The 18604-nt window shown below is 34.1% G+C and overlaps 1 protein-coding gene across 1 annotated transcript; it reads left to right on the top strand.

Annotated features, from left to right (window-relative positions):
- The first annotated feature begins 2220 nt into the window (after positions 1 to 2220).
- LOC138333038 (neuronal acetylcholine receptor subunit alpha-10-like) lies at positions 2221 to 17296 on the top strand. Its single transcript, XM_069281142.1, has 7 exons — positions 2221 to 2905; positions 4679 to 4815; positions 7014 to 7058; positions 7621 to 7730; positions 10497 to 11026; positions 11514 to 11731; positions 12074 to 17296. Exons 1-7 carry the CDS (start codon positions 2863 to 2865, stop codon positions 12410 to 12412), a joined length of 1422 nt encoding a protein of 473 aa, XP_069137243.1. The 5' UTR covers positions 2221 to 2862; the 3' UTR covers positions 12413 to 17296.
- Positions 17297 to 18604: the final 1308 nt, after the last annotated feature.

The raw sequence follows: 18604 nt of genomic DNA, 5'->3' as shown, positions 1-18604 counted from the left end.
CACGATCAAGTTGTATTTGATCGATTTAATGAGAATGTTACAGTTTACATTTATCACGGACGGATTTGAGAGTAAATCATTTGATTGATAATACTCAATATTGAGTTACGTAGAATTTTGGTCAGACATCGAATTGTTACTAAATGTAAATAAAGACAAAATCCAAAATGAATAGTTAATTTGACATGGCACGGACATTGCACGATTGACATTCAGTACCAATGAATAGTGTACGTGCATGTTGTCTGACAGACGAGTCCATCTCCTCGAGGGGTGATTTAATCCGTTATCAGGCCATCGGTCCACAAATGACTGGCCATTATAATAACATCATTAACTATTTATCGTCTACCTATTGAACATGCATTGTAAATATTACTTAATTAGGAATACTGACCAGGAATTATCCAGCGGCGAATCTAACAAAATCAACATGTTCACTATGTACACTATCAGTAGTGAAGTGTTCGACAAAGGACATTTTTGCTATTTTAGTACATATTCATTTCACTGTTTTCCATTGATTGTTGATGATCAAGTGTTTCTTTGTTTGCTCTGTTCTTTATGTAGCATATCCGCGATGCTTCAGTGAGATAAAACTATGCAAAGGGCAATAACTCCGCTATTACTTAGAGACACAACGTAACACCAACATAATGCAGTTTCCCACCCCACACACGCACTTCACACACGCAACACTGCGCATACATTGTGGTCGTCTCGGAATGGTTATGCTGTTATTGGTATATCAATCTAATCAGCCAATCACATATTAGGATGACATACCTTTGGACTATTCGTTTTTGTTTGGTGACCAATCCTGGTGAAGAAGACATTCACCCCGTGATCGTCAAATTGAATGTTCATATTGAACTCTCCGTAGAGTGTAAGAGGAGGCATGAACCATTATTGTGCCACTCACTGCATGGTTTTAATTCGCTGAACAAAAAAACCTTCCGATATCGCCATAAATATTGCGACGAAAACACTTCATTGTTGGAAGGTGTTCCGACGTACATGCAATTTACTTTTGGTGTATATTTAGTATGATCTGACAGAGAAATCGGAGCTGTTATAAAGATAGTGCAGTCTAGTAAGCATTTGAAAAAAAGTTTTTCACCAAACAAAAACAATTTTTTTAAATAAAATAATTGTTTGATGCAGAAAGTAATATGTACAAAGTACATTGCATTAAGGATAATTTCTTGTTCAGGACCAAATGTATGATTTACCTGAAATCGTTACACAATGTATGTCCTTTATCGGCATGTCGATATTTAACATGGATAACATAAAATTTCAAAATGGAAATGTAATTAGATTTACTGTTTTCTTTCGCGCATCGTGTTATCATCCCCGAAGAGCATAATTTAGTACAGCATCATTCATGCAATGCTCCCGGAATCAAGAAGGATATTTATCACATAACTGGCCTGTTCAGCTATGTCATATAAATATCGTAAGATATATGTATAAAAGTTATAAAATAAAAGTTATGTTATAAATAGAATCTTACACTCGTGACGATGTGATATAAAATTCATCAAATTCGTTATATAGATAGTTTGATAAATATCACTTCCATAGCCACTCGTTGAAAATCTTCTGTATCAACCATAATTTTAATATTGCGTTATTATACTTCTTTTTAGTACCACATTCTTTGTGTTTATATATAAATAATAATAATAGTAGTATATATATTCATTTAAGAACAGAAAGGACAAACATTGGGCGGATCAAGAACTTTATATATATATATATATCATATACATGTATATTTTAGACCTGAAATTGTGGTTACAATCACTTTTATCCTAACCATTACCTAGTTGTATATTTGATTCCGGTGTAGAGGATCTGACGATCCTGTACTGGTAATAGAGTTAAATTAACTAAATATTAAATCCTTGCTTCTCAGCATACTTTTCTCTAAAATCGTTTTAGTTAGTTTTACCAATACAGGTATAGTATATACATTCTTTCGAAAACTTACTGACGAGTCCAATAATGAAAGTACATAAGAACTACCCTTTAATCATGTCTATGAATATTGGATCATGGATATTTTGAAAATGTATTATGGCTATTATGCACAGATTTCCTGTGAAACAGCGCATGTTGATATTGAATCAATAATGAGAATTATAAAATAAGCACGATTTCTCCTAATATTCTAACTGTTTACTGATTGATATTGATGGTCTATCGTTTTCAAAGATATCATAATTGCCATGAAAGCAGACAAAAATATATATGTAATACACAGAGGGTCTATATATAATGTGTGGTACTCGAACCCTCCTTTTATATGGGACATAAAACACTGAATGCGTAATTATCGTGCTAAGTGGAAACGCCATCCCTATTCCCTGGCGCTGTATGATTATCGAATTCATCCATACTGGTATGATGTATAGCTGATTGTTCATTTGAGATATCACGCAGTGTTATCAAGATCAATTCTTAGTAAAGTTATTTTGATAAAAACGTCGGAACATATAAAACAGGAAATGTCATTGTGCGTATATCGAAGACCTGTATATAGTGATATTTACGCCATCCATCGTATGTTTGTGACAGCCACATAGAATACATCAACATTAGTATACGGAAAAGGCCTCGGACGTCCTATATACAACGCTCCGTCGGGATATCTGGCATTTCATTGTTTCGCGAGCTAAATCATCTATATTGATATGAACCCACTTTCCGGCATATTGTCTAAGTGCGCTGTTTTATATGGAGACCACAAAGGTCGTTCATATAGCACCTTCAGTGGACTAGGACCAGTATTTGTCAAACACTTGTGACGATTCTAGTTTTACTGTATACTTACAGGCAGACTCGCCATTATAGGGTATGGAGTTACTGGGACTGATTCTGATATTACTCACTATCAAAGGTATGTAATATTGATGTCTATACTTTGTTCAGACCTTTTGTCCTTCTTGTATTCTCTCTTTTTCAACAGAAACCTTCAAAGAATTTAAAAATGTATTACAGCTTCGTATAACTTTGCAAAATGAAATTGTCCATAACTTAACTGACAGACATTTCAAGATTCCTAATTGTCATAAAAATGCATGGCGATCAATGGACAATAGGACCAGTTCATCCTAGAAGCTACTTGTAAATTTGAATCCAGATACAGTGTAATAATACAGTTTGAGAAAATGTTGCATTAAACGTAGCTGCAATATGTATCCTGGACCACAACGAATACACCCATAGCAAGATTAGACGGAACTATACTATGGCAGTCATTAAGAGTAATATTTTAAACGAGTATATGGATATAATATCGCAAAGGCAGATAGAAATATATTTGACTAAATCATAACATTACTGTTGTTTCCTTTTTAAAATGCCTGTTCAACTCCATTGATTTTCTCTTTTCTTTGCAGTTCTATATTTCCTTTGGCTATGAATATCAGTTTCTTTTCTGTGTCTGCATTCATAGCTCTGATATAACATGTGAAAGTAAGCTTCGTAAGAAAATAAACGACAGTTTTCCCATTTGTTTTCTATAAAAGTGATTTTTTTTATTATTATTCATATAAAAGTCACAATATGCTAAAATGTAAATATCTCATAACCAATCACATAATTGCATAAGATGCATAATAAACTTACCGCGATTTAAAGTGAACAGTCGGGTAAGGATGGCTAAAGTCGGTAAAAATGGTGTGAATGTATCCAGTATAATTTCTTATGAAATGGAAAAATGAAATCTCTCGTCAAAATCTGTCTGCGTACGAAGAAATTAATTTAAAGTATGGGAATTCTAAAACGTCCTCCCGGCTCACTATGTCCGTGGTTACATTTCCACACAGCCTCGCTTTCAATGCTTTCAACTTTTCTTTATTTTAATGGTCAGAACTGGGGACCTAAGCAGAACTTGACCGTCGTATTAATATGTGAGAACTTTTGGAAGGCCAATGAATGCATTTAGACTGGTTTTCTTTGCCCGACTATTCACTTTAATATATATAAATAAATTTTGATAATTATCTTATGTAATTGTAATCATAACTCTTTTGAGGAACTATCTTCTTTTTCTATCCCAATGACTAAATGAGATGAAATGTGAAGGGGAGTTACCTGTAACAGAGATGATTTTATACTAGTTTTGGATTTTTTTTTCAAAACGAAAAGTGAAAATATTACCTTCAATGTATAGAATGTTACTCAGTGAGTTAGGAATGATGTAATGTCAATTTCGTATTCTCGTGTATTTATAAAAAAAATAGCCAGAATGTTACTTTGATTGCAAAGATTAAACATCCTTAATACGGTACTTGAGCGTCAGAACATTGTGTTGTATATCACAATTGTCCTAAGTACCGAGTGCAGTACATATCAACACTCGAATGTAAGTTCATTTGAAATAAACATGTACTTCAATAAGTGAATGTTTTTTGCTTCTTTTTCTATTGCAATTTTAATTCAAATATGTTTAAAATCATAATTAACACAAATAGTATTGATTTAAAAATTTTTTATTTCTAATGCTTGCATGAAACATTATTTTGTCATTGTTAATTTATGCTATTTTTGACGCACACATTTCGTTACCTAAAACTCCGGTGTACTGTTTTGGAGTTCTTACTGCACTGCTTTACTTGTTATGTTAAACTCTGATGTAACCTGCAGTATATGATGCTAGTGGTTTCAGGGGTGACCGCAGACTTACAGGACCAGCTAGTCAGGGATCTCTTCACTAACTACGACCGTGACGTCAGACCACAGTGTGAACACAATGACAAGGTCAATGCTACTGCCGACATGAGCCTTCGTCAGATTATTGACCTTGTAAGTAAAATGTTATATTAACCGTCACTAGGAAATTAACATTTTACTATAAATTATTATTTCCATGATCTGGGCAAGAATTATAGTTCATTATAATTATTAATTCTTGGGTGTGTGTATGTTTTTTTATATCTTTAATTTTTTAATAATTTTCTATTGTACAGACAATACAGACAGCTACAGGAGCAGTTAAACATAAATATAAAAAACAACATGTGCTTCATTTTCACCTGTCTACATAACATTTACACTCCCTCATTTTTAGACACATATACACATATGAGATTACATTCATCATCGCATACAATCAGAAATTTCCATACACCCACATTCATACAGATATATACGATACAAAGGAGAATAGAGTCGAGATGTGGTTATGTGTATTTTTTTTTACTAATGTTAGATAATTTATTGTTAAATTTTTGCTGTCAGGACTTTGATTAACTTCAGTTTTTCAAAAAAAAGTTCAGTTAAGACGTTACCACTTTTTTCAACTATTTTGTAGTTGTATTTTCGAAATATATATTTAACCTTTTGATAAGTATTTGTGAGTATTATGATATTCTTTAATATTTTTGTCAATGCGTTGATACTTAAAATTTTAGGAAGACATCTTGTTCTCTAAATGTTCTGTTTAATTATCAAAACTATAACATTTTCAACTGGAGCATTGACATTGTTATTTGTAAGAACAAGAAGGAAAAATTGTTTGTTTATTGTAAAAAATATAAAGAACTTCCATAATGGTTTTAAAATTTTGCAATAGGTTTTGTACTTCTTGGCATTCCCACATTAAATGTATTATTGTTTCTATCTCAGAGCTACAGAATGTACACATAGCGAAAACTACTATGTTACTTTAAACGGAATGCAATATATCTGTTTTCACTTTTTTCCATCTAAAAATCGTTTTACCATTTAATTTTACTGGTAGTTCCAGTTTATGTCTTATCAAAAAGAGTGATAGATTTGTAAACTTCATATTTGAATATTTACATTTCAATGTTTTTATATTACCTTACCAACTGGAAGATCGTTTACACTTGTGTAAACACAGTAGGTTGTCGCGCAAGAATACATACATCGAAACACTGACTTCCGCAAGTAGTGTAATGCGCGCATCAGATTCGACCTGTATTGATTCTGTATTTGAGTGTAATGAATATCTTAAATAATGTTTCGGAAAATAAAATATTTCAGAAACATTGCATCAATGGAAAGAAAAGGAGTGTTATTGCGGAACTCTGTTTTGTGTACTTTCTGAACGTAACAACATTTCCCGCCAAATTGGAAAAAGCTGTTCCGGGATTTCATCAATTGACCGGCTGTTTCATCAATCGTATAACGTTGAATAAACGAAAGTTTTATTTTATTGAAACATTAGTTTAAAAGAAATAGTCGGTTAAAATATAAATATAAGGAATTATTTTTATTTTTTGTTATTTACTGGTGTGTAAACTGCATTTGTTTGACAGATATCGCATGAACAACATTTCCCGCACATTAAAATCAAAATCTGTATATTTAAGGGAACCAATAGGCGTATAAGTTGTGTTTTGTGGAAGAGGTTTGGCAGGCATTTACGTAAATTAATTTCAAAAGAGAGAAAAAACATTTATTTGATCTTTTAGCAATTTTATGTATTCTTAATCTATACCAAGCCTTGTAAAAATGGGTTCACCATCAAAATTTCTTATTTATATTATGCCGAATACTTTTTTGTTAAAAGAGGTTTTAATTTGTAAATCTTTAACGTCTTTTTAAATATTTTTATGCCATGTTCTAAATGTATCTTTTCAAAAATAAAAGATGATATCAAAATATATTAACCACCAAAATTCCATAATACATCAAAATCAATGCTTTCGTTAAGGATAGATTTCCGTTCCTTTCGTTACTGCATTTCATACTACCAATCCAAATTATTTCAATTTTTTCTATATTCATTTTTAAACCAGATTTAAACGTCGATTTATCTGATATGATTGTAATAATAATATCGCAAGCCATCTATTTTCTGGCAAGGAAGAAAGTATATCTCCGAACAATTCAATCAATAGTGTATACAATATGGCTCGACTATCTTAGATGGTAAAATTATGTTCCTATTTATTTCACTTGATATTTACGTTGGATATAATGATGTTGACAATTTTGTATAACATTTGCTTTTATTTTTATACCATTTTTTTCAGGATGAACCAAAACAAATATTAAAACTCAACGTCTGGATAAGGACGGTAAGCCATTTACGTGATAATTTAATTGGTTTCTGTATTCATATAAATGTCATTTCAAGATAATCGACAATTAAGATATCATGCACATTGCTTACATCTCGGTAGAGTCTTAAACAGTCAAAATTTAGAAAGGTATAAAGCTTTGCATTGACATTTTACAGGAGTTTAAATCCTAACACATGTATCAGATTAAATTAAAAGGAAAATTAAACCAACAGAACATGAATTATTCATTTGCCTAACCCAATGGTGACTCCGTAAATTACGTCTTGGCATATTACAGAGTTAACTCCATTATGGGTAGGTATTCTTTGTGACGTCATTATTTTGTGAGCACAATTCACGCCGAAGAGTATGACTTACGCTCGCAAACACATGACGTCACAATCAATACCTACCCAAAGTGCAGATAATTCTGTAATATGCAAATACAGAATGTCCTCAACATGAAATAATTGTAATAATGCATTACTACTCTTTTTATTATAAATGTTATTTTATGAGCTACAGTATGAGAAGATAATGGAATAATAAGATAATATCAATGATCGTCTGATTACAGAGATGGACGGACTGTCGGTTAACCTGGGACCCAGCTAACTACAGCAGTATAGACCATATAGTGATCCCTTACGACCGAATATGGGTACCAGACTTAGTGCTGTACGACAAGTAAGCGTAAAACAATAGACAGTCGAAATGTCGTCAGGCTCTAAAATAAAGTTCAAAAACAATGAAACATCTATATCAATCGGCATACAGATAGAAATCAGGAGACCTGTGCGAACCGTGATATTTTATTGTCTCTACATGTTGGTTGTATATCAACACGTACATTGTAATACATTTAAACACTGACGGCGAACCATGACCATTATTGTTAAGTGTCTTTATTATTGAACTCTCCAGTAATAAGTCGAAAGAATATATACATTTGTCACATTAGATTAAGGACTCTATAAGATTGTTTCGGCTATAGATATTTTATTTAAAATGATAACTATTAAACAGACAATGTAATTATAGTATATAGACTTTATTTTTAATGCTATTATGAAAGCCTTGGATATGATGGCAACTATTGACGAACGTGTTGTAATTTCAGAACATTGTGATTACGATTAAACACTGTCGTTTGTACATCATTATACACTATTTAAATGATTGGCAGTTTATTTCTTCCCACTGTTTCATATAACAGACATCCCATACGTTAGCCAACTTATCCATTAGCAGTGGGACCATTACCTAAGGTAATGACAAGATTTTATACTATCAAATATACTGGTATTTTAGGTATAATGTGTTACGGAATGACGTTACTGACACATCGAGAGGATCAGTGGAGAGTATAATTAGATTGTCTACAGCGACAATAAGTGGTTTTGTCTCTCCATAGTGCATTATACTGATTAGAACATAATCTGCCTTCCCTTTGTGATTTAATGTGATAAAATGTTTGGACAAACAATCATTATCCTATTGTGTTTGTATATACCGAGGTATATCATGTAGGCCGAGCATTGGTTCCATAAACCGATTTATTATTGAATCACAATTATCTATATTGCATATTTATTGTCTCACTTACTAGCGATATTGTTCATGTAACGCGAGTTTAACAGTGGCGTTTAATGGTTTAAATGACGTGATTAAGTAGTGCATATTTGAGTGATAAAAAGAGAGAGAGAGAGAGAGAGAGAGAGAGAGAGAGAGAGAGAGAGAGAGAGAGAGAGAGAGAGAGAGAGAGAGAAGGGATGGGGGTTGAGAGAGAGAGAGAGAAATACTCGTTTAGATATACATTTTAGTAATTTTTAACCCTTACCCCTGGTCTTCTATCAATTTTTAGTCAATTTAGACATACATATGCTTGTCTAGCATGTTGATTATTTGTTCAGTTTAGTGGAATAGTTTATCAATAATAGTGATAATAATCGCAGCTATTCATAACATTCCATTTCCTACATTAACAACTTTTTCATAATAATGATGCAATTACCATCTAATACATTTTACACTGAAACATCTTATGGAAGTGATATGGATATTTGCTGCATCTTATTGAATACAAATCCAGAAATATTACATATATATATAATTATTTTGATGCATGATTATCATTTTTTCGATTCATATCTTCATCAAACATAATCCAGACTTTTATATATTAAATTCATCAAAGCTGGATTATTCATTACCCATACGACTACATTAATTTTAATTTTCAGAACATCATAATTTATCTGTTTTGTTGTTTATGACATTAAAATGTCTCATTTCATTACACTTACACTTATCAATCAATTGAGAAATTTGCTTTTGTGAATAGTGTTACTGTAGTCAGGGTCCATTGTAACGCTATGATACAAAGTGTGACTAATATTTATTAGGTTATCGATCTCCAATAGTCTGTGGTACAGTGAATTTAGCATGTCACACTGCGCCAATACCAACACGATACAAATATTTACAGAAAATATCTCAAGGTTAACGAATCGTCTCGCACCTTGACACTTAAACTACCTTATTGATTTGTACTATATGTCGTATCCTTTAGATAACACATGTACAAATAAAGACTGAAACGACTTCCTAATGATATATGTAACAATTGACTTGCAATATTGAAAGTGATTATATATGTTAAAGATTTCGGTTGCAAAGACAATTAGCAAGAATCAATTAACGTACACAATTTCTCATTTCTAGGCTCCAGCTTTATAAATTGATACCGATGTATATCCGAAAAAGACGCAATTTAATGACAATATACAAGTTTACTGTATAGATAACATAAAAATGATACATAAAAGATCCTTTCAATAGGAAAACATTATTTTATAATAAGCACACACATATAAATATATATACACCTATCTTATATACATGTATTATTTACCTTATGATTTTTATTTTTATTCCTGAAGAGCCATCTTAAAATGGCGAAAGTACTAGAGGAAGGTCGTTGAGTTTTATTTTTTTATGTATTCAACTCTACATGGACACGTACTTTTTCTTGAGTTATATATTGGTATATATATTAAAACTGTTTCTGGTCATAACATAACAAAACGGAACTAAAACTAATGATATCTTAGGTGTGTGCAACATATGTACAAAGCACATAACATGTAATAGATACGTGTAATTCTTAACAAGAATAATCCCTAGTGTTAGAGAACTATTGGCGGCTTTTACTTCGTCATGGACATCTAATATACAAATCTATGTCTGAATCACTATCAGATACATGACTATGTCACTCGAGAGAACATGTTTAACATTATTTCTTATGCTTTGTCTTAATGTGTAGTTGCTTCTTAGTCATACAAACGTGAATATGATATAATTGTGTTATTTTATGTTTATTGCAAGATGTAGTTCAACAATATCATCTTGCATAGCAATATATTGTATCATGATTGGTTGTTTTAACAGTGCTGAGTCGACCCTGTCTGGTATCAAGGATTTCAGGGCTGTACTAGACCATACTGGTTACATTGCCTACAACTTTCCCTCCATACTGAACAGCCTATGTGCAATCAACGTTCGATACTTCCCCTTCGATACCCAGACCTGTCCCTTGATTTTCGGATCCTGGGCCTACAATGGACTTGAGTTGGACATATCTAACGCCTCATCCCACACCGGACTAGCGAGTTTCGTCCGGAGTATTGAATGGGACGTTCTGGACGCGCCTATCAAGTACAGTCGGGATTGGTATGGCGACACGTATTGGTGTACCGTGACCTTCACCTTCAATCTTCAACGTAAACCTCTGTTTTACATCATGAACATTCTCTGTCCTTGTCTGCTCATCACATTTGTGGCTGTGTTTGGATTCATGCTGCCACCAGACTCTGGTGAGAAGGTTAACCTTGAGATCACCGTTCTTCTGTCCCTGGCCGTATTCCAGCTGATTGTCTTGGAGACCATTCCCCCGTCAGGGGACAGCACTCCATTTCTAGGTAAGAGATCGCTGCATTTTAGGAGAATTTAATAAGATAGGATAGGTAATCACCGCCTTCGGAATGTATTTCTTAAGAAGAAACTTAAATCTTAAGCATAATTTAAAAAAAAAAAAAAATTCACTTGTCGTAAAAGTAATCCCTGGAATATCAAGGATACAGAAAGATGGATTGCGGACACACATTTCTTGTTATTGCAAATACTTCTTACTCATTGAAAATTGTGAGGAAAAGATGATCCCAAATATTTGTTTTACCTCCAAATAGGGATGGTCTGATTTTCAACTTCATTGAATACATAATCAATATTCATCACAAATATGTTACAACGGTGACTTTTCCGTAAACAGCTGCGTTTGTAGTTTCTTCAATATCTATATTTTTGTTTTCTAAACTAACAATAGTGTTATCTGATAGTATTATGTAATATTTATATCTCCAGGCATGTACTTGGTTTCTATAGTAACACAAACATTTACATCCTCAGGTGTTTACTTTATGGTTTCCATGGCAATGGTGGGTATATCCTGCCTCCTCACAGTATTCGTACTTCAAGTTCACTATAAAGGAAACAATGGCACACGCATGCCCGGATGGGTGAAGCGATGCATCATGGTACCTTTGTCACGTATCACGTGCGTAAAGATAACTTATGATGACGACAAGAACTACACTATGAGTGGTGGAAACAACTCTGGCCTCATTGTACGTATATTTGATTCTTTTCATGGTTCCTGTAATATTTTCATTGGAATGAAACTACTTAACTTTGCAGATCATTATGTAATGCTGGTACCAGACAAGTTTAACGAGATGTCATGGTAATAAACATTAAGGATATAAAAACACCGATAGATTTTTAAAGCTATATAGAACATATTACATAAATATTGCAATCTAACGGATACATATGTGTCATAAACAGGGTAGAGTCTTGACGATTTTCTTTTAAATATCCTTTATTATTAACCTCTTCTATGTGATCTTTGACTTTTAACAACCTAAATTTAAAACATGCAGTCAAGGAAATATTTGTTTCTTACTTAGATTCCAAATGGTCCTCTGCAATGCGAACAATTCGAGAAAGTGAATTACAACAACTACTCAGAAAATGACAAGACACAGACGAACACTCGGCCCTCCGACGGACGCCAGGTGATATCTCATCTACAGTCTTCACTCAATGGTATTTCCGACCGACTGGAATTCTTTCGTCGTCACATTGAATCCCAAGAGGAGACGGCAACTTCGGATAGAGACTGGAGCCTCTTAGCTGTCATGATGGACCGAGTGTTCATGGTGATGTACATTTGTATCGTCTGCACGGTGGCGCTCTCTATGATACTTCCGGTTGTATTGCGAGACCGATCCATCCATACTGAGTAATGAAAAGGTAACAAAACGAAATCATAATTCCTGTGGAAATCACATGTTGATAAGATCAATTGATGCCAAACTGTAATGAACTGTATAATTGAATTTTATAAACTGTGTGAACTGTGATGATTAAGATAACTTGATTTATATTTACTTTCGTCAAATTTAGATCTACAAATATAAGCCTGAACACCCTGTACTCCGACTTTGTCTCTTTTATTTATCAATTACCACCATAGACAAACCTAATACGTATGGCAATTGATGATCAAAGTGTTATAGATAAGCCAAAGAACACTGTCTGATTTAAAATTTCCTGTTAGTAGTACGTTACCATAACTTAAGTATCCTAGTGCGAGAATCTTTGGTGCAGAATACCTGTCTGATCCTGAAACTTCAAAGTCGGCTTCATTCCTTCCAGACAGAAGTTCGAGGTTTCCCCTTCTCAGGACTATCTTTTCCTGGGAAACCGTTTCAACACGGTTCAGGGTATTGCCCTTCCACCTTTGGAGAAGTTCGAGATCTTGCTCTGACCTCCATCGGCTAGTCACACGCCACTTCCCTGAACAACGAGTTGCCAACCTTTGTCTCGCCGGTGCAAGACCAATTGGCTTGGACTGTAGACACGCTATTTCTGGATTGGGAGGGGATGCATGCTTATGCATTCCCTCCATTTAACCTGATGGACGCAACATTGCTCCCTCACTCCTGTGGCTGAGACAACCCTGGTTTCCGGAGCTGGATGTTCCTCTGGTTCTTCCACCCAGATCCAATCTCTTGCGCCAGCCTCGGTCACGGACTATGCATATACGTCCCGGGTTCCTCCACGCTCACGCGTGGAAGCTATCTCAGGAGGCCACGCTCAGGCAGGCTTTTCTGAGACGTGTCAGCCCGCATCGCCCGATCAATTCGGTCTTCCTCTTCTGCCGTCTACCAGTCATGCTGGAAGATCTTCTGTAATTGGTGTATCGGCAGGAAGATTGATCCGATCAAGAGCTTCTGTCTAGCTGATTGCGGATTTCCTTCTCTATATGTTTAGGGAACGGAATCTTGGCTCCGGTACTATTGCGGGATACCGCACGACAATTGCCAGTGTACTGACTTTTCATGATAGACGAGAGGTAGGTTCTTCCACCTCTTTGTCTGCTTTGATTAGGGGCTTCAGTCTGGACAGGCCTAAAATACGGCAGTTAGCATCACAGCTGAACCTAGCACTTGTGTTCGAATCACTAAAGGAGGCCCTTTTGGGTCTCTCTCCTTAAAGGTACCGATCTATTCTTGCCCATTAAACAGGGTCAGCAGGATTTCTTCTCCCAGTCCATTTTCCAGATGGATATTTCAGGTGATCAAGATTGCTTACGAGCAGTCTAATGATATATCTCGGCGAAATGCAAGGTGAGGGCTCGTGAGGTTTGAGCCCTTGCAGCTTCATTGGCTCTTCTAAATGGGTCCTCATTCCAGGACATCATATCTGCTGCCTTTTGGCGTGGTCAGTCTACTTTCACTGACTTTTACCTCCGGTACCTGTCCTCTCATTCTGATGGACTGTTTTCCTTGGTTCAAGTTTTAACCGTATGCGGGCAGGCACCACGATGGTACTCCTCTTTTCTCTGGGAGGTATTCCTTTTTTACTCCTTTCCTTCGGGGATGGGGGTGGGGGATTCTTGAAACCTTTTTTAATCTCCCTATCGGGAGCTTGTGTCCTATATTTGCCGTTTGACTGGGTTGCCTGGCTTCAGACTCTCCACTACGGAAAGACGAATTCCCATATTAAAGTCATGGTAACTTATTACTGAAATGAAATTGAGGTTTTTCAATGTAAAACCAATTTTCATGATGTAATACTTACCATAACTTTATGGAGTCCCATCCTTCTATTTCCTCCCCTTTCCTCCTCAGTCATATTGTCCCTGTGGCTCAATAAAGGGTTTTTGAGGAAGGGAGACCAATCTATGTTACTCTCGTCGAGTACGAGATGAGGTACGGTAGGGAGACGGGATTGTCAAATCTCATGTTTGTTGGGGCTACAAAAATGAGTGTATGTAGCGTATTAGTTTTTTCTTAATAAAAAAAAATGTGATAAATCAAAGTGACATCACAACGTTTTGAATTTGGCAAAATAATTAGGTATATAATATGTCAATGAAATCATGTTTCGTATACAGTGGTATTCTCAAAAACTAACTTGATATTCGGATTACATGTAATACAGTTTGCAAAGATAATGGTATTATACTACAATATATATATTATATATATATATAACTCGATAAATTCAAAATTCATCAATGTACCTATTTTCACCTTTAGATTTACAGGAGTATCAGCATTTAGCTTCAGATAAATTTTGATGTTGAAGTACAACTACCCATCACCGTATGTGCAATGTCTGTTATGTTGTTCGTTTGATATATTTCTGTAAAATGATCTCATCCACGTGTAATTTCATGTCATTTCATAAAAAACACCAGTTTTTGTGTCTTTGAACCACGTTAACTGTGTGTATCATGTAAATGTCTCATGTTCTATTTGATTGTAGTAGGTGATTATCATTATCAGTGGCGTAGGCAGATGAAACGTGATGGGGGAGAGGGCGGCAAAGATCCTCAATATTTTGTAACACCAACCCCCTTACCACACCCCGCACCCACAGGAGGAGTTTAATTCAACACACAACCATATATACTTTTTTCATATATCATTACATATAATCCTTGTTATCATCTATAGACAGTGACGTCGCTAACAGGAACTTAATGAATACGGGAATTGGCCAAATTGGAGTGCGAGCGCAGAAGTCCCGATGCTCTGGTGTTTGGGAGTCCGGTTTAGAATGGCTGTGATGATTTTTACGATATATTTTGATGATTTTGCGAGCGCCGAAAGATTTTTGGTGTTTTCGAGGTCCGGGCGTCTCCCCCGGAAAAATATTACGATTTATAATGGGTGAGATGAGTTTACGACACATTTTGATGAGTTTAAAGCGTTCTTAACATAGTATTTTGTTCTAGTTAAAGTTACCTGCATTAAGAAATATAATTTTAAATGTCGCCATACCCGCTCGATCAGAACATAGCGGCTTCACACCATCGGCACATTGATGTGTAACTCAAGACAATAATGAATTAATTGTCTTACTTTGATATATAAACAAATTAATCTTTTAAGAGACATTTTTTGAAATAATAGAATCCCTTGATGGACATTTAAGTCTAGATCAGGTGTATTGATTTTTTATGATTAGGAAAAGCGCAAAATTTTCTAAAACGAAGTACGAAAAATGTGCAGGAGGATCTTTCTTTCTGTCAAATGTGCATTTCAAATGTGCATTTTTAGAACATTTCAGCCAGTGGAAATGGAGGAAAAAAGGCAAGTTTACTCCCCCCCCTGTCCCCTGCTTCCTACGCCCCTGATATGGATATCATTTAATTTATATATCCTGCATCTTATCATATATACCTTGACGATGGAGCTTCATTAATTGCTCAGAATCACCCTCATCCTCATCAATAAATATTTCAATAACATCTTGATCGTTATTCATATTTATTAAAACAAAGAGTCATGCTAACTGTATATCAAACTTTCTATTTTGAAGTATTTTATCTAAAGAATTTTCATCTCCAACACCAGCATTAAGTACATGTAGCAGTCTGTTAAAGTATTAATGGATGAAATATATTTAATCATGTATTGACATTTTGATACTTTAGTATTCGTTTGATTTTCGTTTGTATTAAGCGGCAAACTGAACTATATGATTCAGTAAATAATTGAAGAATCATTTACTATTAATGTGTAAATATCAGAACAACCAAACCAACTAGAACTGTTCTTTTGGTCGATTCTGTTGTACATTGATATAAGATTTGTGTGTATGTGTAATTAACGCAATATTAATAATGATTGTTTTTCACTGTTACCAAATTGCAATGCAACTCTCCCTGTAAATGTCGATACATGTATTACATGTATGTGTACTCAGCTTTTTTGTCATTTTAAAGGGACAATTCAGTAAGGTTACTGACAATTCTGTTTCATAACCACAAAGCAAAAAAAAGACATAAATGTATTGTTCTACATTCCTTATGAAACATATAACAAGAACTACTGACAAATTTCACGACATTATTTTAAAGTATTTTAATTGATACAGTTGAAATTTCAAATCGTTGATCAGGATGAGGATTAAGCAGGTACAACATGTACGCTGTACCCATACCCGAGCCAAAGTCACGCACGTTAAACAAATGCAATACATAACCACTGAGGAGTTTATGAAATTATTTTTAGACAAGAACAGACATCTAATATTGTAAACACACTACTATTGTAAGAGCGATTTGAGTAGTTCCAGACAAAAAAAAAATCTTTACTTACTACACTGGCAAGGATCAGGGTTCGGCATACAAGACATCCATTTTGTGTAATGGCGGACAGTAAGCGAGTTTGAACATTTCGCATACATTTCATTACATTGGGCTTTTCCGACGTATCACAGTAAACCAACTAATCTAATTTCTATTAGAATTAGTTTGTTACCAAAATATGTGGAAATTGCAATATACTCTTAGACTGAATTGTCCTTTTAATGTTTCAGATCATGTGGTTTATTGCCCATATATCTGATAGGAATAGTCCTTAGATAAATCCTTTTCATCGTTTTCGAGAGACTATTGTCTGTACCTTTACATGTTTCATGCTATGACAATGTTTCATGTTATATACATGTAATGTTTTGTAATGAATTATGACAGCATTATATATCTAGCAATAACTTCCCATATTTGTATTATATTTTCTTTGGTGTCACCAGCACAAGTTGGTCGTCTTCCATGTTTTAAAGTAGCTTCTATTGTATATAATGATTGTGCATTACATATGTGAATAAAGTTGGCCTTTTATGAAAAACTCTGTGTTAAAGTTAGTTACTGTAATTGAAAACTTGCTCGAATCTGATTAATATTGACGAGTATATTGTATAAAATTGACTCTTATGTTCAACAGAAAACAATTACCAAGCTAAGAAATATAAAATGAGAAAGGACTAAAAGACACAACTATCATAATACATGGTCTGAGTTAAAGTAAACACATGATAGTAAAAGGGCAAATCAGCTGCTGATTGGTTGCTTATTATTATCAATCAATGGTACAATGTATTGTCTCTATCAGGACGTCTTATAAATCACCTAGTCACTCATATATGAATGAATTTGTGATAATTTAGTCAATTTGAAATAACCTTATTTTATATTAAAATTGTTTAAAAATTACCAGTACGACAATGAATGAGACAGTAACATAGAACTTTATGGTCTTTCTTTTGTCAAGAAGTGTAAATACATCAAATCAATAGAGAACGTAAATGTTTTTGTATATCTTAAGAAAAGAAAATAGAAGTGTGCTGGTTTTTTTAGTATTTTTGTAGAAATGTAAATAAATCGAATCAATAACTCAAACATGTCTATTATTTCAGATATCTAATGATAAAAATGATAGATGTATGCTTATTTAGTATTTTTGTAGCCTTTATCGACTGGTAACTGATACTGATTCCTCCACTGGCTTATTGAAATAGTAGTGAGATTCAATTTACTATCCATACATTGCTGTCATTGCGTTCAATAAGATAAATATTTAGATTCAACTGAAGTCATATCTCCAAGCAATTTGATATTCTATATGTTGTATTCTTTGTAAATATATTGAACTGTTCCACACAGCAAGGAACAAAACTAATAAAATAATATTAAAACAATAAACGAACATAGAAATGGAAATTTTTAAACAATCGTCCTACAGAGAATGAAAATATGCAATTTATACAATATAAATATTTTCTTCAATTACAAATTTCCGGCCTCATGGTCATTGTTAAAACGGCATCCGCAGTGTCCGAAAGGTTAACATGTCAAGTTAACGTGCCTATAACCAAACCATATAAAGAAATACAAATATTTGAATCAGAAATAAGACAAGTACTAGGAATGACAATATGTTGAATAGAAATATGTATACCAGGTATACAATCATGTATGTGGTAAGGGAGGTTTGTAAAATTCAAGCCATACCACGTAATCATTAAAGTATATATGAGTAGAATTGTTTTACCAGAGTTAACCTAATGCCCACTGGTGACAATGTATGGCTATAATTAGGGTGTTTACTGTAGACCCCCATCCACCTGTATATGTTGTT

This window comes from Argopecten irradians, chromosome 10 (assembly GCF_041381155.1).
Source record: "Argopecten irradians isolate NY chromosome 10, Ai_NY, whole genome shotgun sequence".
Taxonomy (NCBI): Eukaryota; Metazoa; Mollusca; class Bivalvia; order Pectinida; family Pectinidae; genus Argopecten; species Argopecten irradians.
The sequence above is the reverse complement of the archived record's forward strand: the minus strand, read 5'-3'. Positions and strand labels throughout refer to the sequence as shown.